This window comes from Cucurbita pepo, chromosome LG04, assembly GCF_002806865.2.
Source record: "Cucurbita pepo subsp. pepo cultivar mu-cu-16 chromosome LG04, ASM280686v2, whole genome shotgun sequence".
In the NCBI taxonomy this organism is placed as follows: domain Eukaryota; kingdom Viridiplantae; phylum Streptophyta; class Magnoliopsida; order Cucurbitales; family Cucurbitaceae; genus Cucurbita; species Cucurbita pepo.
Window position 1 is genome coordinate 4621142 of NC_036641.1, and position 26627 is coordinate 4647768.

The window sequence follows — 26627 nt, forward strand, 5'->3', positions numbered from 1 at the left end:
AATATATTAATGAAAAAATATATCTTAATAATCCGTTAATATTTTTCTATTTATAATATATTTTATTTTTCAGATATTTGTTTAATATTCGGGAGATATATTAATTATAGAATATATCTGAATAATTAGTTAATATTTGAGAGAATATATTAGTTATAGAATATATCTAAGTAATCAGTTAATTTTTCTATTTGTAATATATTTTATTTTATTCTCGAGATTTAATTATTTATCCATTAATATTTGAGATAATATATTAGTTATAGAATATATGAATAACTATTTGTAATATATTTTATTTTATTTTCAAAATTTAGTTATTTATTCATTAATATTTGAGAGAATATATTAATTATAGAATATATAAGAGTAATCGTTAATATTTTTCCATTTGTAATATATTTTATTTTATTTTCAAGATTTAGTTATTTATTAATTATAAAATATATCTGAGTAATCCGCTAATATTTTCCTATTTATAATATATTTTATTTTATTTTCGAGATTTAGTTATTTATATTTTCCTGATGGATAAGTATTAGTTGGTATCTTGTATTCTCTATTTAAACGTTGTGAATATCAATGAATATAAAATCATCCCAATTCTATTTCTCATTTTAACTCTGTATTATTTATTTGAGTAATAATATTTTTAGATCTATTCATACATTTGAGCCGTAAATATTTTGTCAGTAATTTTAGGGATTTAAGTTCCAATTGAAAAAAGTCATCTCGGGACGAATTTGAGATAAGGATCGNTTTTTTTTTTTTTTTTTTTTTTTTTAATTTGAGCGTTCCTTTGACTTAAGAAGATTGAGATGGGTAATTTTGATAAAGAAATCGAGAGCTAAAACGTCCTATAACAATGTGCCCAAGAAAACGAAAAATTATGCGTTTATGGTGAGTTGCTAATTAATGAACGGTTTCCAAAATTAAGGCCACGCACTTAAAGACGTTTCTCCAAAACAATTCCTTTAGCTAGAGGAAGAATAAGGAAAGAAATCGAGCCTTGAAAAACCTCTAGAAACGACTGCCGAATAAGAAGTTATCTGACTTGAACTCCGACAATAAAACCGTTCATAATAACTTAGGCTACAATCCACACGAAACCATGAAATCAATCCCTAGCTCTTTCGTGTAACACCATCTTTAAATTTCATGACAAAATCGAGGAGAGAAACGTTGTATACCGAGCAGAGGAGATGAGTTTTCACGCGCCGACAATAATTGGAGAGAGAGAGTACCAACCAAATGTTGACACGTGTAATTTCCCGACATTATCACATGTTATTATCCTATTCGTCCACATCATCACCATTTATTTCCAATGCCCTTTTAACTATAACCTTTTATCGAGCAATTCAAACGCCTTAAAATTTTATTCTCGACTTCCATATTATGGAAAGTTTACAAAACGCTAAATTCATTAATAACTTAACAAGATTCTTATCATTAAAACATACGATAAAATTGAAGCTGGTAAAACGACTGATCTTTCCATTTTGACAAAACCTAGCTCCCGTCAAATATTCCGAAAGTAGATAGGTATATAAAAATATTTATCGAGCATCGTAAATAAATTCTTCCCTTTACGATCATGATCAAAGGCATAAATTGCCCTAATCGATCGTTACGATGATGATTTGATTGAGTTGAATTCATTATTCGATGAAAGTTTACAAGTAAAGTATTCGAGTTAGGTTTAAAACGATAAATTTGGAATGGGAATGAAATGGGGGATTACTTACCTAATCTGATTCAAAGATTTGAGAGGTTTTTAGTTTCAATTTGGGAGAAATTCATAAGAACATGATGAACATTGGGGAGAAACCGAGGAACTTGGTGTGCAAGTTCTGAGGAGACAACCATTTATGAGGCTGTTCCCGAGCAATTCTAGAAGGAAAAGGTCGTTTCTTTCCTGTCTGGGATTGTTCTCCACGCAACGGATTAAGTTTGTGTAACAAGTCTTCGATCATCATATTTTCTCTTGAGATCTCTTTGATTTCCTTAATTTCGGGGTTGATCAGCTTCCGATCAACTGGCGAATTGGTTGTACCCGATTTACATCTCCGCCGCCGAATTCTGGGTTTGATTCAGCCCTAAATCACGAGTGAACTCCATAACAGTCTTGCTTTCTCTATCGTTGAAGGACTCTATTTAATCTCTCTTTTTGCGTTGTTATTGGGTTTTTGTAATGGATTCGAGTAATTGGAGGCCTGCTCAAGGTGGAGAATCCGGAGTCGATGCTGGGGATTGGAGGTCTCAATTGCAGCCGGATTCACGGCATCGAATAGTCAACAAGATGTATGATTTCTTGCTTCTTTGAGAAATTTGTCTGAGATTTTGTAACCTTTTGTGTTCATAGTTCGCTGCTTAGACTATTACTATGGGATGGTTTTCTGAATTAAGCTATGAACGGAAGAACTTTGGAAGTATAGAATCATCTTCCACCTTATTCTTCCTCTTCTTAGATTGTGTATAACTGATGGATGCTTTGGGATCCCACGTCGGTTGGAGAGGAGAACGAAACATTCCTTATAAGGGTGTGGAAACCTCTTCTTAGTAGACTGTGTTTAAAAATCGTGAGGCTAACGACGATACGTAATGGGGTAAAGCGGACAATATCTACCAGTGGTGGGTTTAGGTTGTTACAAATACGAACGGATTCCAAAACCTTGTTGAGGATTGTTGTAAGGAATACTATTTTCATTGGTTTATGAGGTCTTTTGGGGAAACCAAAAGCAAAGCCACAAGGGCTTATACTCAAAGTGGACAATATCATATCATTGTGGAGAGTCGTGATTCCTAACAAACCCAGTTCGTTAAAATTATCCTTGTTCATTTTTCCATATCTGGTTTGAAGATACGGTAGGTTAGGTTCTGTGGAGGTGGTTCCTATTTGTTTCTTCAGGTATTACCCCTTCTTTGAACATAAGAAGTACAAGTTATTTGAAGTAGTATGGATCTTATTGAATTTTCCTCGACGGTTCTAAAGTTCATTCCTTCAAAATGCCCAATTTTGAGATCCCACCTTGGTTAGAAAGGGGAACGAAACATTCCTTATAAGGGTGTGAAAACCTCTCCCTAGTAGACGCGTTTTAAAATCGTGAGGCGCCAAAGTGCATAATATTTGTTAGCGGTGGGCTTGAGCTGTTATACTAATATTTTGAATCATGGACGTGGATTACTGCTGTAGTTTTTCGTTCCTGAATAGCTTCTCGTGCTTGTGTGTTTAGTGAACTTTTCAGCCATTATATTTTCCATTTTTATGTAGAATGGAGACATTGAAGAGGCACCTTCCTGTTTCGGGTCATGAGGGATTGAGTGAGCTGAGGAAAATTGCTGTAAGGTTCGAGGAAAAGATTTACACCGCCGCTACCAGTCAGGTTCGTCCTGCTCACTTGTATAAAGCCCTGATTTATTATGCTATCTACTAAATACAACACTGAGTACTCACCATTTCTATTTTGAACCTCTGATTTCAGTCAGATTACCTAAGGAAAATATCTCTGAAGATGCTTACTATGGAAACCAAATCTCAGACCACCGCATTACCATCCAATTCTATGGTGCCTACCAATAAGCCTCTAGATTCTAGTAAGTTATCGACAGTCGATCTGCGACTATATTGTACGTGGTGAAACTTTCACTAACGTTTTTTTAAGTCAATTTGTAAACTAATTTCTTGTTATAGCGTTTTTGATTACTCTGTTCTTGAATATTGTAACGATTTCTTACTTAGCTTGTGGCGTTTTGTTAATTTTATTTGACTTTATGTTGTGTATGATAATTTAAACAGCATCACAGAGCATGCAGTCTCAAGTTCTAAATCAAGGGCCATCAATGTCTGGCCCAATGTCTTCCAATCAACCTCAGCCACGCCAGCAATTACTCTCGCAGAGCATCCAAAATAATATTGCTTCTCAGAGTTCGTCCAGCTTACCTTCGTCAGTACCTCCTGTTGCGGGATTGGCATCAGCTCCAATGGCGAACATAGGTGGCCAGAATCCAAGCATGCAAAATGTATCTGGAGTTCCACAGAGTTCTGTTGGGAATGCTATGGGTCAAGGGGTTTCTACTAATGTATTTACCAACTCTCAGAGGCCAATACAAGGAAGACAAGTGGTTTCCCAACAGCAGCAGCAACAGCAGCAGTCACAAAGCCAGCAGCAACAGTTATTTTTTCAGCAACAACATTTACAGCAGCAGATTATGAAGCAGAAGTATCAGCAGGGAAGTATGCCACACCAACTTATGCAATCTCACATCCCACAACAGCAAACGAATCTAATGGCACCGAATCAACTCCCATCGTCTCAGCAATCTGTTATGCAACCTTCGCTCTCGAATCTTCAGCAAAACCAGCAATCTTCCATTCAACAGCCCACTCAATCCATGCTTCAGCAACCTCCACAGCCAGTTCTAAGGCAGCAGCAACAGTCCCAACAACATTCTCTCCTGCATCAGCAGCCCACAATGTCACAGCAGGCGAGCTTGTCTTCACAGCAGCAACAACAGCTAATTAATCAACAATCTAATTCTTCAAACATGCAGCAGAATTCACTAATACAAAACAGTGTTGGGGACATGCAGCAGCAGCTGCCACAGCAATCAAGGTCGCATGGGCAGCAGAGCAATCTATCAAACATGCAGACTCCACCATCGCAGCAGCAGCAGCAGCAGCAGCAGTTAATGAATCAGCAAAGCAGCCTATCAAATTTGCAGCAGCCGCAGTTAGGACCTCAAAGTAATGTTTCTGGACTACAGCAACAACAGATGCATGGTACTCAGTCAGGTAACTCAAACATGCAATCAAATCAGCACGGTGTGCATATGATGCAACAGAACAAGGTTCAAATGCAGCAACAACCTCCACAAAATCCATCGAATTTGTTGTCAACGCAAGGTCAGCAAGGACAACTTCAATCATCCCAACAGTTGATGTCACAGATTCCGTTGCAGTCCGCACAAGTCCAACAACAGGTGTCTTTACAGCAGCAGCAGCAGCAGCAGCCGCAGTCAAATACCTTGTCACATGAGCTCCAACAAAGGCTTCAAGCTGGAGGTCAAGCTCCAGGCCCCTTACTTCAATCACAGAATGTAATGGATCAGCAAAAGCAGTTGTATCATCCACAAAGGGTCCTTCCAGAGACATCATCAAGTATGCTTTCTTGCTTTGTCTTAGTTTTAGATCCTTATCAATAACTACTGAATGATCAAACTAGTAAGATATTATCAATGATAGCTAAATGCTGATGACCTTGTTGAAACCTGGCGTGTGTGGAATGTGTGTGTGTGTGTGTGTGAGAGAGAGAGAGAGAGAACAGTAACATAGGATCGAAGGCACAAGAGTTTCAGCCCTTGCATCACAACCAAAGACATTCTCTGGCATGGCCTCCACTATATGCTTCCCTTTCCTCTTTGGCATAGCATCCACTTTAATATCAAGGCCACTCAAAACGAATGAAAGCCCAGTATTATTTCCTTCCTCTTTTTAGTTGAAGCTTCTATCTTTGGAACCAAAGTGCTCGATGGCCCACCTTCATCAACGGGCACTTCTTTTCCTCATTTTGGTTCTCTGAGGGCCTCTCTGACACTCTTTGAAAAATGTTAGGCAGCTCTGAACTGTCCCCATGTTATGGAGTATTTTCAAGTTTATTTTTCTCATCATCATTGTTGTTATTATTATTTCCACAAGTTTTTAGGTCCTATTGTGCACACCTTGACTGCCTGATCCGACTGTTTTTGGTTGCCAAGAAAACTCGTAGGATTTTAAATCATAAGTAGGTGGTCACCATGGTTTGAACCTACTCTTTCTAAGCCTTTTATTTTTATTCATTGTCCCCCATGTCAACTACCATGGTGGTTCAACAAAAGAGTAGTGTGATTACTACAAAGATTTGTGAAGGGCGCTGTAATGTGAGGCTGTGCAATCATAATTCAGAAGCCATCTACGTATTTCTTTTGTTGTGGAAAGCTCTTTGGTTTCTTTCTAACTAAAGAAGCTATCAAAAGCTATCTGTACACTTCTAAAGAATTCAGTTTTTCCTTTCAAGCACCAATGTAATTGGAAGGCACAAGGATAAGGTGAATAATCCAAACGTATTAGATTAACTTTTGGTAATAAACCTGCATTTAAGAAGAGGTAATCGATGCTCTATCAAGATACACAAAAAACATCCTGATGGAGAAAGATCCCCCTTCTAGGAATTGTTTTTCTAAAGTAGTAGTTCATGGATATTTAAGCTTATGCACATGAGTATTCATTAGAAAAACTTAGCTTTTTTTTGGCAATTTACCTCCTGTTTCCATGTTTTTTTGTTGTTCTTGGAAGCGGTGGTTGCGGTGTTGGTGTTCTTCTTTCCCCCATCTTCTGTATAGACTGTGGACCTTCTACTGCCGAATTCTTTCTTTTGTTGTTTTCCATAAAAAATGAGTTTCTTATTACAAGGGAGCACACTATCTCTTTTCTGTAGTTCACTTATATCCCCTTGCTCACATTTTCCATATCCGCTGACCTTTATTTAATTTTTGTAGCATCTTTAGATTCCACGGCTCAGACAGGACAAGCTAATGGTGGGGATTGGCAAGAGGAGATTTATCAGAAGGTACTAAGCTTACACTCCATCTCTCTTCTATGAATTTTTCAAGATCCATAAGAAAGTTCGTTCTGTTTGCAATATTATTAGAGAAGTTACAAAGTGTAAATGTTGGCTTTGCTATTCTTTCTTGTGGTAGAGTTTCCTACCTAGCAGCCCATTTTAACTTGATTTATTTTTATGTTAATAATACAAAAAAATTATTACTATGCAAAAGGTTAGACTATCAAGTAGATAAGGGGTAAATTTTGAGCAGTAAGCTTTGGGGAAAATCTGCAATAATAAAAATTCAGTGGCTATATCCGTAGAGACCAATTCAAATCCTACTGTGAAAAAGAAATGCTTTTAATTCTTCAGTGAAAAGTTACCAATGTAAACTGTCTGCTCCTATATACCTCCTTACAAGAGTTCACAAAAATAATTAAATAAATAAATGACTCACCCAATTTGTGTACATATGATACGTAATTACAAAACGATTTAGAATTCTTTTAGGTAGTGTGTATGCCATTGACCGTGGAAAGTGTAATTCATCCTTGCCCTTTCCATTCACTTTGATCTCTTTGATTTTTTCTGGATTCTCTTAATTGGGTGCCGAAGCTTTTTATTAATTCAAGATGTTAAAGAATGTTTTATTATTCTTTGTCCCATAAAGGTAGGTGTTGCGACAGTGGGAATGCTTTGTTGGTAGTTTATTTCAGGTCCTATTGGAAGGGCAGTGAATTGGGCTATGGGTTTGTTTGGTGTTGGGTAGGATTTGGATTCTGTAGGTGCTGATGGCCTTATTGGATTGGTTGGATAATGGGATAAGCATGCTCAAGGTATACTCTGGGTTTAAAAAAAATCGTATTCTTCTAGTTTCCTGTACTTTTTCTACAGCTCCAATATTATTGGCCAACCAAAGGTGGTTAGTAGAATTATGGGTTTATTGTTTCTTTCGAGCCTCAAAGTTCATGGTGGAGCATTGACTGCATTCATTCATAAAACTTGAATTAGGACTAGCCTGACCTTTTTCTTGGAGACTCAATAAATTAAAAATCTGAATGAGAAATTCAATCATTACTATATGGACAATATTCTTCATCCTTCCTTCAAAGCACGTACCAACTGGATTTTAAAACCATGTTTGGGTATCTTTTGTTGAACATTTCAGTAGCATTTATGCCTTCATAGGAAAAATGACTTTTATCGTGAACTTCCCTTTACATGGTACAGAAGCAACTTCCCTGAGCTTTGAGAATAATTAAATCAAATAGACGGAATAAACTTGGCTACTGGAGATCCCAAGTTCATCTATCTAATTCTCTCTTTAGTCGCACATCATTCAAGAGCATAAAAACAAAGAGTTCTTATTCCATCTCGTCATGCACTAGAACTGCTATTTTGCTTTAAAAGTTTGGAATTTGATTTATAAGTGGTTTGGTTTTTGTCCTTTTTTTTTTCCGAAGATTGTGGACGAGTGGCTCCTAGAAGTTATTTCTGGCAATTGATTTAAAGACGAAGGCTAGAGTGCTATGGTTTATTGCAACGAGANTTTTTTTTTTTTTTTTTTTTTTTTTTTTTTTTTTTTTTTTTTTTTTTTTTTTTTCTTCTTCTTCTTCTTTGGAAGGAAAGAGTGATCTTTACTGCCAATCAAATTTATTGAATTCTTTTAAATTGGGTTGTTTATAGCAAATTCTATGTAACTACTCTACTTCTATCAAAATAGATATGAGACATTATGTTTGATCTCTCCTCTTTGGCATGAGTAAGTTTTGTCCCATGGCCTTTAAGCTATTTTGGCTGGGTTGGTACTAACACAACTTTTCCCATCTTCCAATGAAAAAGAGAAAGACAAAGGGTTATGTTTTAAAATTGTAATGAACCTTGAAAAGGCATACAAGAGGGTGGATTGGGATTTCCTCGTTGTTCTTGACGCTAAAGGTTTTGCTTCTAAAATAAGGCCTTGTGAAAATCCCCTAGAAGATCAAATTCTGTGTGGTAGGTTTCACTGGCTGTATTCAGAGAAGATCTCCTTTGGTGTTAGGCCCGCTGTGGTGCATTTTGTGTAGTAGGTACGAGGAGGATTGTGAGGTTTAATACGTTCTATGGGTTTTTGTTTCCGAACCTTTTTGTAGTTATGAGATCAGTTGGATTCTCTTGGACGAGAGTCCTTTTCCATAGTTAATGGGTGAGCTCCATTTCTATAGTTAATGATACTCTTATTTTCTCAATGTTTGAGTAGGGAAGATCTACAATCTCTTCAAAATCATTTATATCTTTGAAAAGACATTTGGGCCTAAGGTGAATGGGACTAGATCCATGCTTGTGGGTATTGATTGCATTGGTGAATGTTGCGTTGATTACGTGGCTAAGGACTTTTGTTCTATAGTAGCTATTTGGGCTTTGGCCGTTCATTAGGTTGGCATCCAGCTGTTCGGAAGTCGAGGTTTAATGTTTTAGAATCTGGCTTTGGAGAGGATTGCTTCTAAAGCCATAGAAGCATAGTTTATTTTGATTTCTCTGTTACTCTCTAACTTTATTTGTTTAAGGCGTCCAAGTGTTAGAGGATTGTGTTTCGTAGGTTTCTTTTGTCAAAAGGTCTGATAGAGGTGGGTGGCTACCGTCGGTTTGATTGGAAGAAAGTGTCTCCAAATAAGGCGTTTCGACATAGGATGATCTACTTTGTTTCTTTCTTTTGTTTTTTTTTTTTTTGGTCAAATGGGAATCTTTGTTGTACTTTCTTTAGCATATATCTTTTTTTCTTGGTGGAATTTAGAATCCTTTTAAAAATATTGTAAATTGCTTCCTTCTTCTTTTTTGTAGATTAAATCTATGAAGGAGTTGTACCTTTTTGAACTGAAAGAAATGTATCAGAAAATTCTTCCAAAAGTGCATCAGGTACGTGATTCGACATCTATATCTGACGAACAATCGGATACCATCTATTGAAAAGCCAAAAGGAGTTGTGAAGACAAGTTTCAATACTATTTTGAACTTTTGTCTTTGGTTCATTTGGTCCCTTTACATTCAAAACGTCTATTTTAGTCTCCATATGTTTGGCTCTGGTTCATTTTGGTCTCTGTACTATTAAAATGTTCGTTTTGGTCCTTGTAATGTTTAAAGCGGCCAATTTAGTCTCTATTTACAAATTGTAAGTATAAATTTTATACCCAATGGAAATCCTTTAGTGCGAATCTTGACCACATGTCGAGAAATGTATCAAGTCACATGGAGTAAGTGAAGTGTCATGCTATAACGAAACCAAATTGGTCGCTTTTTAAAAGTAGGACTAAAATGAAAATTTGGAACGTACACGACCAAAAATGAACCAAAGTCTAAAGTCTATGGACCTAAATGGACGTTTGGAAAGCACAATGACCGAAATGAACTAAAACTTCTTTTCTCCTTTAGCTGTTGAATACCTTTCCCTTTACGCCCATTGTAGTTCTTATAATCCTTGTATTAGTATGCAGTGTGATATTGTTTAATTTGATATTTTATTTTCCAGTTTGACAGCCTTCCGCAACAACCAAAGTCAGAGCAGCTAAATAAGCTAAGGGCATTTAGGGTGATTTTGGAACGCCTTATAGCGTTCTTACAGGTTCCAAAGAATAATATTGTGATTGGATTTAAAGATAAGATAGGCCATTACGAGAAGCAGATTGTTAGTTTCTTAAACTCGAACAGGCCAAGAAATTCAGTGTCTACACTGCAGCAAGGACAGCTCCCTGCCTCTCACATGCAATCTATGCAGCAGTCACAATCACAGATGACTCCGTTACAGTCGCCCGAAAATCAAATCAATCCCCAACTGCATTCTGCAAACATGCAAGGTTCCGTGGCTCCGGTGCAGCAGAACAATATGAACAATATGAACAATATGCAACATAATTCTCTTCCAACTTTTTCAGGATCAGCACCACAACAGAACATGACGATTCCGATGCAGCCGAGTTCCAGTTTGGAATCAGGACAAGGGAATTCACTGAGCTCGTTGCAGCAGGTTGGTGCTGTGTCTTTGCAACAGAATCCTGCTAACAGCTCCCAACGGGCGAACAATAGTTCTTTGGCATCACAAAATGGGGTTAATGCTCTTCAGCCAAATATTAGTTCTCTTCAATCCAACACTAATATTCTTCAACATCAACATATGAAACAACAGGATCCGCAGCAGTTGCTGCAATCGCAGCAGCAGCTGAAACAACAGATGCAGCAGAGACACATGCAGCATCTGAAGCAGCAGATGTTGCAGCATCAGCAGCAACAGCAGCAACAACCACAATTACATCAGCAACAGTCACAGCTACAGCAGCAACAACCACAATTACATCAGCAACAGTCACAGCTACAGCAGCAAGGAAAGCAGCAGTTACCCACACAAATGCAGGCGCACCAAATGTCGCATCTTAACCAAATTGAGATGAATGACCTGAAGATGAGACAAGGGGTTGCTGCAAAGCCAGGGATGTTTCAACATCCAGGAACTCAGCGCTCAGCTTATACCCATCCACAGATGAAACCAGGGACTTCATTTCCAATTTCACCTCCGATCTTTCAGGCGACATCCCCTCAAGTTACCCAAAATTCTTCCCCACAGGTCGACCAACAAAATATGTTTTCATCCATGAACAGAATTGGAACACCTTTGCAATCTGCGAGCTCCCCTTTTGTTGTCCCATCTCCTTCAACGCCTCTGGCTCCATCTCCAATGCCTGGTGATTCTGAAAAACCTACTTCTGCTGTCTCGTCACTTCCAAATGCTGGGAATACTGGACAACAAATGAATGTGTCTGGGGCACAAGCCCCATCTCTTGCCATTGGCACCCCTGGGATATCTGCCTCACCATTGCTAGCTGAGTTTAGTGGTACAGATGGCGCTTATGCCATTGCATTACCAACTGTTTCCGGCAAATCAAGTGTTACAGAGCAGCCTCTTGAACGCTTAATTAAAGCGGTTAGTCAAAAACTTGTGTGCTATTTGTTCGTGGATTTAATTGTTGCCTATGCTTCTTGATTGTTTCTATCATTGGTAACCTTCTTATGGTTTTCAGGTTAAATCAATGTCACCTAAAGCTTTGAATGCTTCTGTCAGTGGCATCGGATCAGTTGTCAGTATGATTGATAGGATAGCCGGCTCAGCCCCCGGTAATGGATCGAGAGCTGCAGTTGGGGAGGATCTGGTTGCCATGACTAAATGTCGGCTGCAAGCAAGAAATTTTGTTTCACACGATGGGTCAAATGGAACCAAAAGGATGAGACGTCACACAAGTGCAATGCCCTTAAACGTTGTATCATCAGCAGGAAGTGTAAATGATGTTTTTAAACCATTGACCGGTGCAGAGACATCTGATCTTGAGTCAACTGCAACATCTAGCGTCAAGAGGCCCCGGATTGAGGTAATAACAATTTTTACGTATTGTATTTTCTTTGAGGCTGAAAGTAAATAGTAGTAGTTTAGATAGATATAGTTAGGAGTCACCACAAGTTTAAGAACTGATAAGCAATGTAATATAACTACATTAGAGGTCTCACATATGGATATGCTACACCATTTTAGAATCATATAGTTCCCCTTTTTCTCATTTTAATATTTTTATTGTTTCTCTAATTTGATTGCAAGAACATGTTCATATTTCATCAGAAATTCAAAATTAAGTAATTAGGTCTAACAACATAGTTATAAGTGGCCAACAGGCGTACATGGACCTGTTACTTGAGCTATCATATATGTGTTCTTAGGATAGTTAGTGCTATTGGGTTGATGAAATAATTTTGTGTGAAAGAGACTTGAATAGAAAAGCAGCAAAACAACAAATATGAAGGCCTAAAATCAATTTAGATTTTATAAACATTTATAAGGGGAAAGAAAGAAAGCAACAGATTAACGGTGAGATCCCACATCGGTTAGGGAGGAGAACGAAGCATTCTTCATAAGGGTGTGGAAACTTTTCCCTAGCATACGCGTTTTAAAAACCTTGAGGGGAAGCCTAAAAGGGAAAACCCAAATAGGACAATATTTGCTACAGTGGGCTTGGACTGTTACAAATAGTATCAGAGCCAGACATCGGGCGATGTGCCAGCGAGGAAACTGATCCCCGAAGAGGGGTAGACACGAGGTGGTGTGCCAGTGAGGACGCTGGGCCCTAAGGATGCTGAGCCTCGAAAGGAACGAGTGCCAGCAATGATGCTGATCCCCAAAAGGGGGTGGATAGTGAGATCTCACATTGGTTGGGTAGGAGAACGAAGCATTCTTTATAAGGGTATGGAAACCTCTCCCTAGCAGACACCTTTTAAAAACCTTGAAAGGAAGCCTGAAAGGAAAAGCCAAAGAGGATAATATCTGCTAGCAGTGGACTTGGGCTGTTACATTGATATTATAGATCACAGCAGATAGAATAGACCGTGCCGTTAGAATGTTCTTGGTCCTTTAACAATAGAATGTTCTTGCTCCTTTGACAATTAAAGTAAGTTTCCCTTGGGCTTCTTGCTATCTTCTTATCGATCTTTTTAAGGCATTGTCCGTTTTAAATTTGTATTGGCCCACTTTAGTTTCACGAATCACATGCTTTACTCCTTTAGTTATATATATATATATTGACCTGTTGCAGGCCAATCATGTTCTTCTGGAAGAAATAAGGGAAATAAACCAACGCCTGATTGACACAGTGGTGGTAATTAGTGATGAAGTAGTTGATCCAAGTGCTTTAGCGGCTGCTGGTGATGGCAGCGATGGAACAATTGTGAAGTGCTCTTTTAGTGCTGTGGCTCTCAGTCCCAGCTTAAAATCCCAATACACTTCTGCACAAATGGTGCGCATATTTGATACAAATCAGGTTCTTCATTGTCTGCATAATAATCTGCTTTCTTACTCGTTCATTATGATTATGCAGTCCCCAATTCAGCCTCTACGGTTGCTTGTTCCTACAAATTATCCGAACTGTTCCCCAATACTCTTAGACAAGTTTCCTGTTGAAGTCAGGTTAGTCTACATGGGCTCCTTGTTTTGTTTGTCAGCTGTTTTTCTGTTCTTATATTCTGAAAAAAAAATCGGTTCTATATTCCAAAATACGAAAAAATGACTTCTCTCGCACCCCTTTTTGAATCTTTGATTTTACGTGTTAGTTTTTATTCCAAGATAATTTCGTTATTGGTCATCTGCTGCTGGTTTCGTTATTGGTCATTTTCAGTTTCAGTTCTTTTTCGGTCCTTATTCGGTAAACTATCGTTATTATCGTCGTTTTTTTAGCAGCAAGGAATATGAAGACCTTTCAATAAAGGCCAAGTCCAGATTTAGCATATCGTTGCGAAACCTTTCGCAGCCAATGTCGCTTGGGGACATAGCAAGAACTTGGGATGTCTGTGCTCGTGCTGTTGTTTCCGAATACGCTCAGCAGAGCGGTGGTGGCAGCTTCTGTTCGAAGTATGGGGCTTGGGAGAACTGTTTGAGTGCTGCATGATTTGAAAAATCCATGGAATGGATGTTCGCGAACCATCTCGAGGTATTTCCGGCAGGCGAAATGACGAGACCAGCTCTGCTTGCTTAGGGAAGACAAGGCTGCCTATTTAAATAATGTATCATAGCATATAATTATTCCTCTGTGAAGCATGGAGGTAGTTTAATCAAATGGCATGGCTAATTAAGTTGTTTGACTGCCACGATGGATTCGTTTGTTTGTGAAAACTTTGAATGCCTCTTTTGGCTATATGTCTGTAAATCGTAAGAAGGGCGGACTGTAAAAAGGAAATCCTTGATATGTTCATTAAATGCATAAATTTATGCCTGAAGCTAGCGAGAACTTTTTGGTTGAAAAGCTCTTTTCTTGTTATTTTAGACCTGTTTCGAAGTATAGATTTCACATTGGTTGGAAAAGGAAACGAAGTATTTCCTAATAAACGTTTTAAAACTGTGAAGCCGACGGTGATACGTAATGGACCAAAGCAGATATTGAGTGGTGCCAAGGACGCCAGACCCTAAGAGGGAGTAGACACTAAGTGGTGTGCCAGTAAGGACGCTGGACCGTAATGCGGGTGGATTGTAAGATCCCACGTTGGTTGGGGAGGGGTAGGAAGCATTCCTTATAAGAGTGTATAAACTTCTCCCTAGCAGATGCGTTTTGAAACTATGAGGCTGATGATACGTAACAAGCAACCTAACTCAAGCTATAAGAGTTGGTTAGATTTATTTTCGATTTGGGTTGGATTGAGTTTTTAGGAAGTAAAAATATATGGTTTAATTATTGGGTTGTAACTTTGTTGTCAGTTGTTCACTTGATCAACTCGAAAATAGGGTTCCCAAGCCAACTTATCCCAATCTGTTGTGACTTGTAAATATTTTAAATAGTTCCAAAGATGAAAACTCTATTTGAGTCATTCGGGTCACCAAAGAGAAATCTTTTGGATCAACCCCAAATTTAAGGTTGGTACCACGGATCACAATCGCACTCTTACAGTAGCGAGACGAACATTTATTCTAAACCTAGCAAGCAAGTCAACCATGTGATATTCAAACCTCATAGGTTATATCGATGTATGCTTGAACTTTAAGTCACATTTAAGAGAAGCGTTTTTTAAAACGTAATCGAGGAAATACATTGAAAATAATATTAAAGAAATCAAGCTAAAAGCGAGTAGACAACAACAACAATTGCGATACCAACTGTCATGTCATGTAATTGTCATGTCATGTAATGTCGTGATCTTGACACCGTCTTAAAAAAAATTATTTTTTTATTTTATTCTTGGAATTGCCTCGATATATAATGCTGGAATCCCCTACGGATTCGGCCATTTGAGTTTTCTCGGAGCAAAAAATGGAGTCGGAGGTCCGAAAGCCACCGGAGCTGGCACTGCTCTCTCAGAGGACTGAAGCCAATCCCCCGTCGAGATCAAGGCCGCCGCCGAAGCGATTTGTGAAGAACCAAATCCCCGATTCCATCCTCAACAATTCGGCCTTGAACGCCGCCATCTCCCTCCTTCCCTCCAACTACAACTTTGAGGTTCACAAGTGCGTATGGCGCATCCTCTCCTCCGGCGCCTCCCGCGTCGCCCTTCAGCTCCCCGAAGGTCTTCTCATGTACTCACTCATCCTCTCCGATATCCTCACCACTTTCGGCAAGGCCTCCCACTGCTTCGTTCTTGGCGATGTCACTTATGGTGCCTGTTGCGTCGATGATCTCTCCGCCTCCGCCCTCAACGCTGATCTCCTTATCCATTACGGCCATAGCTGCCTCGTCCCTATCGATTCCACCACGATTCCGTGCCTGTACGTTTTCGTCGACATTGCCATTGATGTGCCTCGTCTTGTTAATACTGTTCGTCTCAATATCGATGGTCTTGATTCCACCAACTTAGTGCTTGCCGGAACGATTCAATTTGCCTCTGCCATTAGAGCTGGGAAGCTGGAGCTCGAGAGGCATGGCTTCCGGGTTTTAATCCCCCAGTCCAGGCCATTGTCTGCTGGCGAAGTTCTGGGCTGTACGGCTCCGAAAATTTCCCCGTCTGCTTTCGGCAATGACGGGGAGACTGTTGCGATTTTTGTTGCCGATGGGAGGTTTCATTTGGAGGCTTTCATGATAGCGAACCCCGGAATTAGGGTTTTCCGATATGATCCATATGTTGGTAAGTTATTGCTTGAGGAATATGATCATGTAGGAATGAAGGCGTCGAGAAAAGGCGCGGTTCTGAAGGCGAGGGAAGCGAGAAATTGGGGTATTGTGCTGGGGACCTTGGGAAGGCAAGGGAATCCCAAAATTTTGGAGAGATTGGAGGAGAAGATGAAGTCTAAAGGATTTGATTATACTGTTGTTTTGATGTCTGAGATCAGTCCTTATAGAGTGGCTTTGTTTGAGGATTCGGTGGATGCTTGGATTCAGATAGCTTGTCCCCGTCTTTCAATTGACTGGGGAGATGCTTTTGCTAAGCCTCTTCTTACTCCATTTGAGGCTGAGGTAGCTCTTGGACTAATCCCTGGTTGGTGGGAGAGAACAAACGCTGCTAAATTGAGTTGTAATGATTGTGAGAAATGTGGATGCAACAGTGATCAGGTTGAAGGGGAATATCCTATGGATTATTATGCTCAGGATGGTGGTGAATGGAACTCTTCCTATGTAAAGAAGAAAGTGTCTCGCCCTGTTGGGAGAAGAGATTGAAGAGGAATATCCTATGAACTAAACGCATTCAAGATTGCTTAAGGTTCTATAAGTTAGAAGTTTTTCTTTCTCTGAGATTTTTTGTTCTTTTTATAGGCATCTAACTTTATTGTCTACAGCTTTATTTAAAAATTGGTCTGAAACTGCAATTGAAGCTTTCTGAAATCTTACTGATGCATATGGGTTTGCTATGTTTTCTATGGGATGGTTGAGTTGTACAAAATCATCTTCTTTGGGTTTCTTTTGGAATGTAGTTTATCAGTTGGGTTATTAGTTATTTCAAGTTAATTGAATGGTTAGGTGAGTTTCCTTCACTGTAAATTGCCTATTTATTGGTATGTTCTGTGATTCAATTTTGAGTGCTGTACATGAATTGCTTGCACTAGAGCGTTTTTGGTCCAGTACTTTATTAATGCTTGTGCTGCCTTTTGTCTCTGAAACTTCTTGGAGTTGCATGCCAGTGCTCCTTTATGGTGTAAGAAGCATTTGGACTCTTAAATCCAAATGGTTTGTCAAATACAACATAAAATTCTTCATTAGATTAGGTGAGTTCCTGCATGTAACCGCTCATAACTGCTCAAGCTCACTGCTAACAGATATTGTCTTCTTTAAGCTTTTCCTTTTCGACTTCTCCTCAAGGTTTTTAAAACGCGTCTGCTAGGAAAAGGTTTCCACACTCTTATGAAAAATGTTTTGTTCCCCTCTCCAACCGATGTGTGGGATCTCCTCCACCCCCTTTGAGACCCAGCGTCCTCGCTGGCACTCATTCCTCTCTCCAATTGATATGAGATCTCACAATCCACCTTCCTTCGGGGCTTAGTGTCCTCGCTAGCACACCGCTCAGTGTCTGGCTCTGATATCATTTGTAATAGTCGAAGCCCACCGCTAGTAGATATTGTCCTCTTTGGGCTTTCCCTTTCAGGCTTCCCCTCAAGGTTTTTAAAACACGTCTCTCAGGGAGATGTTTCCACACCCTTATAATAAATGTTTGGTTTCACAAGTTCTTGTTGGAGAACTAAACTACACTTGGATTCGTGGATGCTAATTACGTTTCAGTGATGGAGCAATACAATGTTCTGGTGAGTTCTTACTTTGATGAGTTCATAGATTAGGAACAAACATATGTTGATCTCCTGGAATCCAAATTCATTTTAAACATCAAATCAGCAAAAGAAAGTTTAAGAAGTTTACGACAGAAAAATGGTCCACAAAGGTTTCAATTCCGAAGGGTAATTGCTAAATCTAACTATTTACAGGGCCTATTCTTGTACAAAATTCTTATTCGGTGGAATGAATTCTTTATCTGATTACTCAGGCTGCTGAATGCATGATATTTTTCCTGTTGGGACTTGTGTGCAGATGAGAGCATAGGTCCTTGTTGAACTATTTCCTCTTCATTAACATACTGTTTTCTCTTGTTGTACAAGAACACCAGCTCAATATCAAAGTAGCAAGCAATATCAAAACAAGATCTTTGATGTTAAGTGGTCATCTATCAACTGCAAAGGTTTGGTTGAAGGATACAAAGATCAGGCAAGTACCCAGTCTTTGGTCTTTTCTTGATTCTAAAATAACATTTTTTTTCCCTCTATTTGATGCTTGTTCCAGAAGCTTTTATTATCTATCTTAGTCATTATAACATTTTTGTTACACACGTTGGTGAAATGTTGTCTGCATTGACTATCATGCTGATAAATTTTTTTGTGATTCTTCTTTATCCATACNCCTTTTTTTTTTTTTTTTTTTGTTGACTCATGCTCTGGGACAATTGAGTTTGGAGATAAGTTCATTGTCCGTTTCGGTCCGTGAGTTTGGAGATAAGTTCATTGTCCGTTTCGGTCCGTTACGTATCACTGTCAGTCTCACGATTTTAAAACGTGTCTGTTAGGGAGAGTTTTCCACACCCTTATAAGGAATACTTCGTTCTCATCTTCAACCAGTGTGAAATCTCACTATCACCCACTTTGGGACCCAGTGTTCTCGCTGGCACAACGTCTAGTGTCTGCTCTAATACCCCTTTGGGACCTAGTGTTCTCGTTGGCACAATGTCTAGTGTCTAGCTCTAATACCGCCTGATGTCTGACTCTATACCCCTTTGGGACCTAGTGTTCTCGCCAGCACACCGTTTAGTGTCTGGCTCTAATATCGCCTGGTTTTTGGCTCTAATACCCCTTTGAGACCTAGTGTTCTTGCTGGCACACCGCTTGGTGTCTGGCTCTAATACCATTTGTAACGATCTAAGCTTACTACTAGTAGGTATTGTCTGCTTTGGCCCGTTACGTATCGTCGTCAGCTTCACAGTTTTAAAACGTGTATGCTAGGAAGAAGTTTCTATACTCCAACCGATGTGGAATCTCACAATAGTCTTTTTTTTTTTTTAGAATGCTAACGTGCGAAACAATAAATAGAAGCGAGTATGATACCTCGATAGGACTGCAATAGTTTTTGGATAGTGATTTCATTGTCATTGGTGTAGCTAGTCTTCCGCCTACATTAACTGTAATGCTTGTAGGTAGGGGTGTACATGGTCCGCGTTGGGTCGGGTTGGGGGATTTTTTTGACCCAACCCAAAAGTTCGGGTTGTAGGGATACCTTTTAAGTCTACACTTTTTTCTTGTAGTTTTTTTATTTTTCGTTTTTCTTTATAGTCAATTGAATATTTATGGTTGCAGTTATTTCACGAAACATTATTGTATATGTGTTTCGGGTATGAAAACTTATGATATACTCGCACTAAGTTCTCTTATTATTTTTTGAATTCAACTAGTGGATGTTATTTTTATAAATTAATGACAAATTTACTTGTCATTAAATTTGAAATCAATTATAAATTGACACACGTCACAAATTAAATTTTAAGACAAAAATTGACAAAATTCAAATAATGTGTCATTTGATACTCTCGTTAAGAACAAGCTGAAGTATAAAGAATTCTTCCAGAATCAACAATTCAAAAGTCGATGCAACACGATAATCCAACAAACCAAGAGATAACATTCCTGAGATCATCAATAAAAATTCTTTATATCAGGTTTGTTAATCGGCGGGAGAAAAATAGCTTTATCGAGTTTTAAAGGTTCATAAGAGGATTGAATTGGCTCGACTGCAAATTCTATTTGTTTTTCGCAGCTTTACGAGTGTTTGAAGGTTTAGGATTATAATTGCTTTAGAGTTCAAAAAGGGAGAGGGAAGATGAGAATATGTTTTACCTCGTTCAATCGGGTGGAGGAGAAAGAACAAAACACCTATTTACCGAGTTTAACATGAAAAACAATTTCAAATCATATCCTATTCCTTCGTGAATTAAAGCTTTATTAGAACATAAATGTAACGACCCAGATCCACCGCTAGCAGATATTGTCCTCTTTGAGTTTTCCCTTTCGGGCTTCCCCTCAAGGCTTTAAAACGCATTAGGGTACTCGCTGGCTCTCCTTCCTTCCTCCAATCGATGTGGGACCACCCCCAAATCCTCGCTGGTTCTCCTTCCTTCCTCCAATCGATGTCGGACCACCTCCAAATCCACCCCCCTTTGGGGCCCAGGTTTCCACACCCCTATAAATGGTTTGTTTTCCTCCATTTGGGACCCAGGTTTCCACACCCTTATAAATGGTGGTTTGTTTTCCTCTCCAACCAATGTGGGACATCACAATCCACCCCCCTTCGGGGCACAACGTACTCGCTGGCTCTCCTTCCTTCCTCCAATCGATGTGGGACCACCCCCAAATCCACCCCCTCTTTGGGGCCCAAGTTTCCACGCCCTTATAAATGGTGGTTTGTTTTCCTCCCCAACCAATGTGGGACATCACAATCCACCCCCCTTCGGGGCCCAGTGTCACAACCTTACTATGAAGAGAGTAGGTTGTGACCCTCACGCCATGACAAGCAAAGGGGCGTCCCTCAAGAGACGCCCATCCAGCCATATGCGGGCCAACGTAGAAGAATGCCATGATGCGATCGAGGAGGACGATGCATCATCCAACACACCACCACGCAAAGTGGGTATTGAAGACATGTTGAGACACAAGCATAACAGAGACATCAGCATAGACATGAAGGACAAGATAGGCTTGTTGAAGGGCCGGGTAGGGCCCCGGGCCTTAACCTCAAAAGTCGAGGTTCCGGAAGGAATTTGGTCATGCGGTTCGGGAGTTAAGTCCGTCCATATGAAATATGAATGCTCGCCAAGTTTGGTGTCGATCGGACATTGGACGGACAATGCACGACACCGTATGACACCTCACGAAAATCATGTCTACTCCTGGTAGAATGAAAATGGCTCAAAATGTACTATAGGGGGTACCATGGTGTTAGCTCTCCACCACCCCTGGGCCCTGTGGCCTAAGTGAGCTACCCTGTGGCACATACGTGTGTCACAGTGTGGGCGAGCGTGCCGAGACGAGTGTCTCGGGCGACTTCCTTTGAAATGGGCTTTTGAAGAACAGTACCGGACGGCACAGGTGCGCCGGTATTGCGCCCTAGCCCGCGTGTTGGAGGTTGCTACATACACCCGCTATCCGGTACGGTATCCGTAAATGACTCGGCATGGGCACGGGAGGGCCTATGCCTCGATAGAACCCGGATGGATGGATGTTCGGGAAGTCCCGATGAGATGAACGACACGCGGGCCCATTCTCGATGGCACGACTGAACGAGTTATGATGGCCGACGACATCCCGAGACTCGGGATGGCGTCAAGACATATGGACCCCGTCGATGGGGATCGAGATGGCAAGATGAGATGTGACGTTGTATTGAGAGACCTTGGCCCGAGTAGAGGCAAGGTCAAGCCGAACAAGTTGGCCTAGCGTAGAGGCAAGTCGGATGTGTTGCAGACGATTGAACATACACGCACAGGCGGCGTGTGTGGTTGAACAAGCTTGGATTCCGCACAAGCGATGTTCGATTGGCGAAGACAAACCTCGCCTAAGGTCCGACGAAGCCACAAAGCAGGGGCGAAAAATATATATGGGGCTTAATTCCCCTCAAGGCTGGTCGTGAGCGTGTATAGATCACGACGCCGCACGATCAAGGAGCAGGACCGTGACACCCAGCGTACTCGCTGGCTCTCATTCCTTCCTCCAATCGATGTGGGACCACCCCCCTTTGGGGCCCAGTGTCCTTACTGGCACATCGTCTCGTGTCTATCCCCCTTCAGGGAAAATCGAAAAGGCTGACACATCGTCCGGTGTCTGGCTCTGATACCATTTGTAACGACCCAGATCCACCGCTAGTAGATATTGTCTCTCTTCGAGGCTTTAAAACGCGTCTGCTAGGGAAATGTTTCCACACCCTTATAAATGGTGGTTTGTTCTCCTCCCCAGCCAACGTGGGACATCGCAGTAATAAAAAAAAAAACCCATGAACTACAAAATAATACTCTGCAAACTAAAATAACAATTCAATTCAAAGATTCATAATGTTCTTCCAAGAAAAAATGATTCAGCTCACAAACTCTACCACAAGTCCTAAAACACTGCAAATGCATACAACTCATGACCTCAAAGCCAAACAAAAGAACCACTCTTTCGTCTAAGGATGCCTAACCGCCGCACCGTGTAAAGACTCCTTATGAAGCATACAACTCATGACCTCAAAGCCAAACAAAAGAACCACTCTTTCGTCTAAGGATGCCTAACCGCCACACCGTGTAAAGACTCCTTATGAAGCTTTCCTCCCTTTTGAACGCGTTCTAGGTCCGATTTGGATTCCCCCGTCCTCTCCTTTTCACCGACAGACAAGAAGTATGAACAATACCAGCCCAACTATTCCAAGTACTAGTTTGGCTTAAAAAACTACCTAAAAAAAACCCCATAAATACATTATTTTGTTCTTTGTTTTCAAGGAAAAGCCATTCCAAACTTACAACTTCAAGAACTTAGCTCATCAATCTCTCTTTAGACAATATAAACAAATCTCCAAAAGCAAAAACTAACCAAACTTTACTTAACATATGACACAGTGTTGAAGTAAGAGATCATTGACTTAGCATCCGAACTCTTGTTCAGAAGCATTTCCTGTGAACGATAGCGGGACCCGACTCGTCGTATTCGGCCTTTGTTATCCACATCTGCATCATTAAGTCATAATCATAAACGAATGCTATGTATTATTCTACCAAGCCTGTTCGATATTTGTAAATGCAATGGAGTTTGTATATCATGAAGGTAGTGATTATAGAACATACCTGTTGGAAGGTACTGAGGGATGCTAGGATGGATCCTCCAATCCAAACACTGTACTTCCTTTCTGGAGGAGCAACGACCTTAATCTTCATGCTGCTCGGAGCAAGAGCGGTAATTTCTTTGCTCATACGATCAGCAATGCCGGGGAACATCGTTGACCCACCACTGAGGACGATGTTACCATACAAGTCTTTCCTGATATCGACATCACACTTCATGATGGAGTTATACGTGGTTTCATGGATTCCAGGAGATTCCATGCCGATCAGAGATGGCTGGAAAAGTACTTCAGGGCAACGGAATCTCTCAGCTCCGATTGTAATTACCTGCCCGTCTGGTAGTTCGTAGCTTTTCTCAATGGCCGAACTAGTCTTGGCTGTCTCCAGTTCTTGCTCATAATCAAGGGCCACATATGCAAGCTTCTCCTTCACATCACGGACAATTTCCCGCTCGGCGGTTGTCGTGAACATGTAACCTCTTTCGGTGAGAATTTTCATTAAAGCATCAGTCAGATCACGACCAGCAAGGTCGAGACGTAGGATTGCATGAGGGAGCGAAAACCCCTCATATATTGGCACTGTGTGGCTCACTCCATCACCAGAATCCAACACAATACCTGTTGTCCGACCACTGGCATAGAGAGATAAAACGGCCTGGATTGCAACATACATAGCAGGGACGTCGAACGTTTCAAACATGATCTGAGTCATCTTCTCCCTGTTTGCCTTCGGGTTGAGCGGTGCTTCAGTAAGAAGGACCGGATGTTCTTCAGGAGCAACACGAAGCTCGTTGTAGAACGTGTGATGCCAAATCTTTTCCATGTCATCCCAGTTGCTTACAATGCCATGCTCAATTGGGTATTTCAATGTAAGAATACCCCTTTTTGACTGAGCTTCATCCCCAACATATGCATCCTTTTGGCCCATTCCAACCATCACACCGGTATGACGTGGTCGACCGACAATACTAGGAAACACAGCCCTTGGAGCATCGTCACCGGCAAAACCAGCCTGCAATGTTCAACGAGACGTTATCACAACATCTCTACATACATATATTATTAACACTAAAAGCAATTCTCGAATCAGAAAGCTCGAATTCTTTTATTTGAAAAGAACTCCTTTTTTATTTCAATTTTCATTCATGAACTTAAAATGAAATTCGAAAAAAGATCCAAATATTATATATCAATCCATGAACTTGAAATGAAATTTTGAATTTGATCTTTGTCATTTGTAACAGGCCAAGTCCACCGCTAACGGATGTTGTCTGCTTTGACTCGTTATGTATTGCTATCAGCCTTACGGTTTCAAAACGCGTCTATTAGGGAGAGATTTCCACACCCTTATAAGGAATGCTTCGTTCTCCTCTCCAACCAACGTAGGATCTCACAATCCACCCCCCTTGGGGACCCAATGTCCTCGCTAGCACACCGCTCAGTGACTGGCTTTGATACCATTTGTAACAACCCAAGCCCACCGCTAACAGATATTGTCGTATCACTGTCAGCCTCGGTTTTAAAACGTGTCTGTTAGGGAGAGCTTTCGTTCTACTCACCAACCGATGTGGGATCTCAAATCATTACATCAAGTGTCCCTATGTGAGCTTGTGTTTTAAACAACGCATATCGAATTTAATACCTAGCTCAAAGACCAAATTCAATATCGAATTCATCACAAAACTTCGACGACAACAATGAAAACAAATTCTCAAGAACAAAAAATATGAGTATTCCACTAACCTTGACCATTCCAGTTCCATTATCACAGACAAGAGGTTGGATATCTTCACCATCAGCCATCTTTCAACCTAATACAACACACAACCAATATCACCATGAACACAAACCACACGATCCCAAACTTTAGAACAAAGACACATAACAAGAACAATCAAATCAGCTATTCAAACAATCATATATTCCCTTAAAATAACACCAGATTCTAAACATCATGTCCAATAGAGCGATCGCAAAATCAAACAGAACCAACAATCGATTCTGATCAAGACACCACTAGAAAGACGATCATATTCGATTGCAGAAGAAGCAGCCAACAAAAAGGAAGATGATCATGAACGAATTCAAGCAAAACCGATATGAAATCCGATGATCAACACAGCATAAACCAAAGAGAAACAAAATTCCACAAGCAAAAGTAAAAGGGAACGATCAATAGAATGAACTAATCAGAATAAGAACAGAAACCCAGATGAAAAAACCGCAAGATCAACCACCATAGACACGCACCTTGATTGATAGGCACAGAAACAGAGCGAAAATGAAAGAAGAAGCAGCGTGAGAGAAAGGGGTTTTGGGAAAATAGAAGAGCAAAATTTGGGGGTAAGAAGACGAAGGGGTTTATAAAGAGGAAACAAACAGCAAATGCAAATGCAAATGAGACCCAAATTCAACAAATTCCAAATTCCAAATTGGAGTGAGTTGACACAGCCGACCATGGCTTGGCTTCAAAGACTGGAGTGGCAAAGGGAATAGACATCAGCATGGCATGGGCGGCTATCAAAGCAAGGCCGGTGCTTGTTTTGGCATGCCAGCTACCGACCCACCTGTCCCTACTCATTTCTGAGTTGGCCATTCCCAGCTTTTTCTAATCAAAATCATTAATTTTTCTCAAAACCACAAACTCACAAACATTTCAACTTAGAACTTATAAAAAAATGGTCAAAAGTGATGACATAATCATCGCGTTCTTTGACTTTTGCGTAGAACGTTTTTGGATATGTAATTAGTTTCGGTAAAAATTGGTATGAATAAGAGAAGATTGAACGAATAAGTCAACCTATCAAAAAGGGTAATTGACACTTATAGGTGTTTAGTTCTCCTTCCCTCCCCAACTAATGTGAGACTCTCACAATCCACCCCTTTAGGGCCCTGCGTCTTTACTGGCACATCGCCTCGTGTCTACCCCTTCGGGGATCCTCACTGGTACATGGTCCGGTGTCTAGCTCTGATACCATTTGTAATGACTCAGATCCAACACTAGCAGATATTGTCCTCGACTTTCCCTTTCGTGCTTCCCCTCAAGATTTTAAAACGCGTCTGCTAGGGGAAGGTTTCCACACCCTTGTGTTTCGTTCTCCTCTCCAACCAACGTGGGACTCTCACATTTTTATTTAAAGTATACTATTGGATAAAGTATCGAACTTTACCGGTCATAAATTAAATTAGTATCATATGCGAGAGTTTCGAGAGAGGAGATGAGTTAATCAATAAGTCAATCTAAATAGTTTATTGACAATCAAATTCGTTCTCAAAATCATTGTAACTTTCAAATTTTAGCGTTTAAATTGAATCATATAATTAAAAACGAGAAAATGATGTTAATGATGTTAACATTAACATCATTTTCTACTTTTAAAGTCGTGTATAATTTTTTTTTTATATGTAATGATGATTTAAGTTATGGGATCTCATGCATATTGTATTTTCATTTAGTCATGTCAGTTATGTTTTGTACGGACACGTACACTTACGATAGTATTCACATTCTTTTCCTTTCTATTGATTCTGGTCGTGAGTATGCGATAGTCCATATTTAGGCCTCGATGGTATATTAATGAGTCTGCGTAGTGAGTCCATGTGCAATGTTCATAGAGCCGAAGGAAAATTATGAATTGAAGTCACAATAGTTATGACGTATGTTATATGTGCTTGCTTTTTTCAACCCGACAGTCGAGTCACTGAGTATTTTTAAATA

At 40.0% G+C, this 26627-nt stretch overlaps 3 protein-coding genes across 8 annotated transcripts; 2 read left to right on the forward strand and 1 right to left on the reverse strand.

The window, feature by feature from the left end:
* Positions 1-1632: 1632 nt before the first annotated feature.
* On the forward strand, positions 1633-14387 carry LOC111792144 (mediator of RNA polymerase II transcription subunit 15a-like). Of its 3 annotated transcripts, XM_023673476.1 has the most exons (12): positions 1634-2304; positions 3275-3386; positions 3486-3597; positions 3800-5161; positions 6538-6608; positions 9405-9479; positions 10090-10414; positions 10493-11535; positions 11633-11977; positions 13190-13390; positions 13472-13560; positions 13828-14387. In XM_023673476.1, the coding sequence occupies exons 1-12, from the start codon at positions 2195-2197 to the stop codon at positions 14036-14038; spliced, it is 4056 nt and encodes a 1351-aa protein (XP_023529244.1). In that variant the 5' UTR covers positions 1634-2194; the 3' UTR covers positions 14039-14387. The 3 variants fall into 3 exon arrangements, with proteins under 3 accessions (XP_023529242.1, XP_023529243.1, XP_023529244.1); XM_023673474.1 differs by having other exon boundaries at positions 1633-2304; positions 10090-11535; XM_023673475.1 differs by having other exon boundaries at positions 1633-2304; positions 10090-11535; positions 13831-14387.
* Positions 14388-15358: 971 nt separating this feature from the next.
* Positions 15359-18415, forward strand: LOC111792145 (2-(3-amino-3-carboxypropyl)histidine synthase subunit 1). Of its 3 annotated transcripts, none has more exons than XR_002814743.1 (2): positions 15359-16787; positions 16831-17096. XR_002814743.1 is itself a non-coding variant. In XM_023673477.1 (2 exons), the coding sequence occupies exon 1, from the start codon at positions 15392-15394 to the stop codon at positions 16727-16729; it is 1338 nt and encodes a 445-aa protein (XP_023529245.1). In that variant the 5' UTR covers positions 15359-15391; the 3' UTR covers positions 16730-16772; positions 18157-18415. The 3 variants fall into 3 exon arrangements, 2 of the variants coding, with proteins under 2 accessions (XP_023529245.1, XP_023529246.1); XM_023673477.1 differs by lacking the exon at positions 16831-17096 and adding an exon at positions 18157-18415 and having other exon boundaries at positions 15359-16772; XM_023673478.1 differs by lacking the exon at positions 16831-17096 and adding an exon at positions 18165-18415 and having other exon boundaries at positions 15359-16772.
* Positions 18416-22103: 3688 nt separating this feature from the next.
* On the reverse strand, positions 22104-25317 carry LOC111792146 (actin-7-like). Of its 2 annotated transcripts, XR_002814745.1 has the most exons (5): positions 25160-25317; positions 24653-24720; positions 22914-23921; positions 22319-22796; positions 22104-22226 (listed from the first exon to the last, which is right to left on the reverse strand). XR_002814745.1 is itself a non-coding variant. In XM_023673479.1 (4 exons), exons 2-4 carry the CDS (start codon positions 24710-24712, stop codon positions 22731-22733), a joined length of 1134 nt encoding a protein of 377 aa, XP_023529247.1. In that variant the 5' UTR covers positions 24713-24720; positions 25160-25317; the 3' UTR covers positions 22104-22730. The 2 variants fall into 2 exon arrangements, 1 of the variants encoding a protein (XP_023529247.1); XM_023673479.1 differs by having other exon boundaries at positions 22104-22796.
* Positions 25318-26627: the final 1310 nt, after the last annotated feature.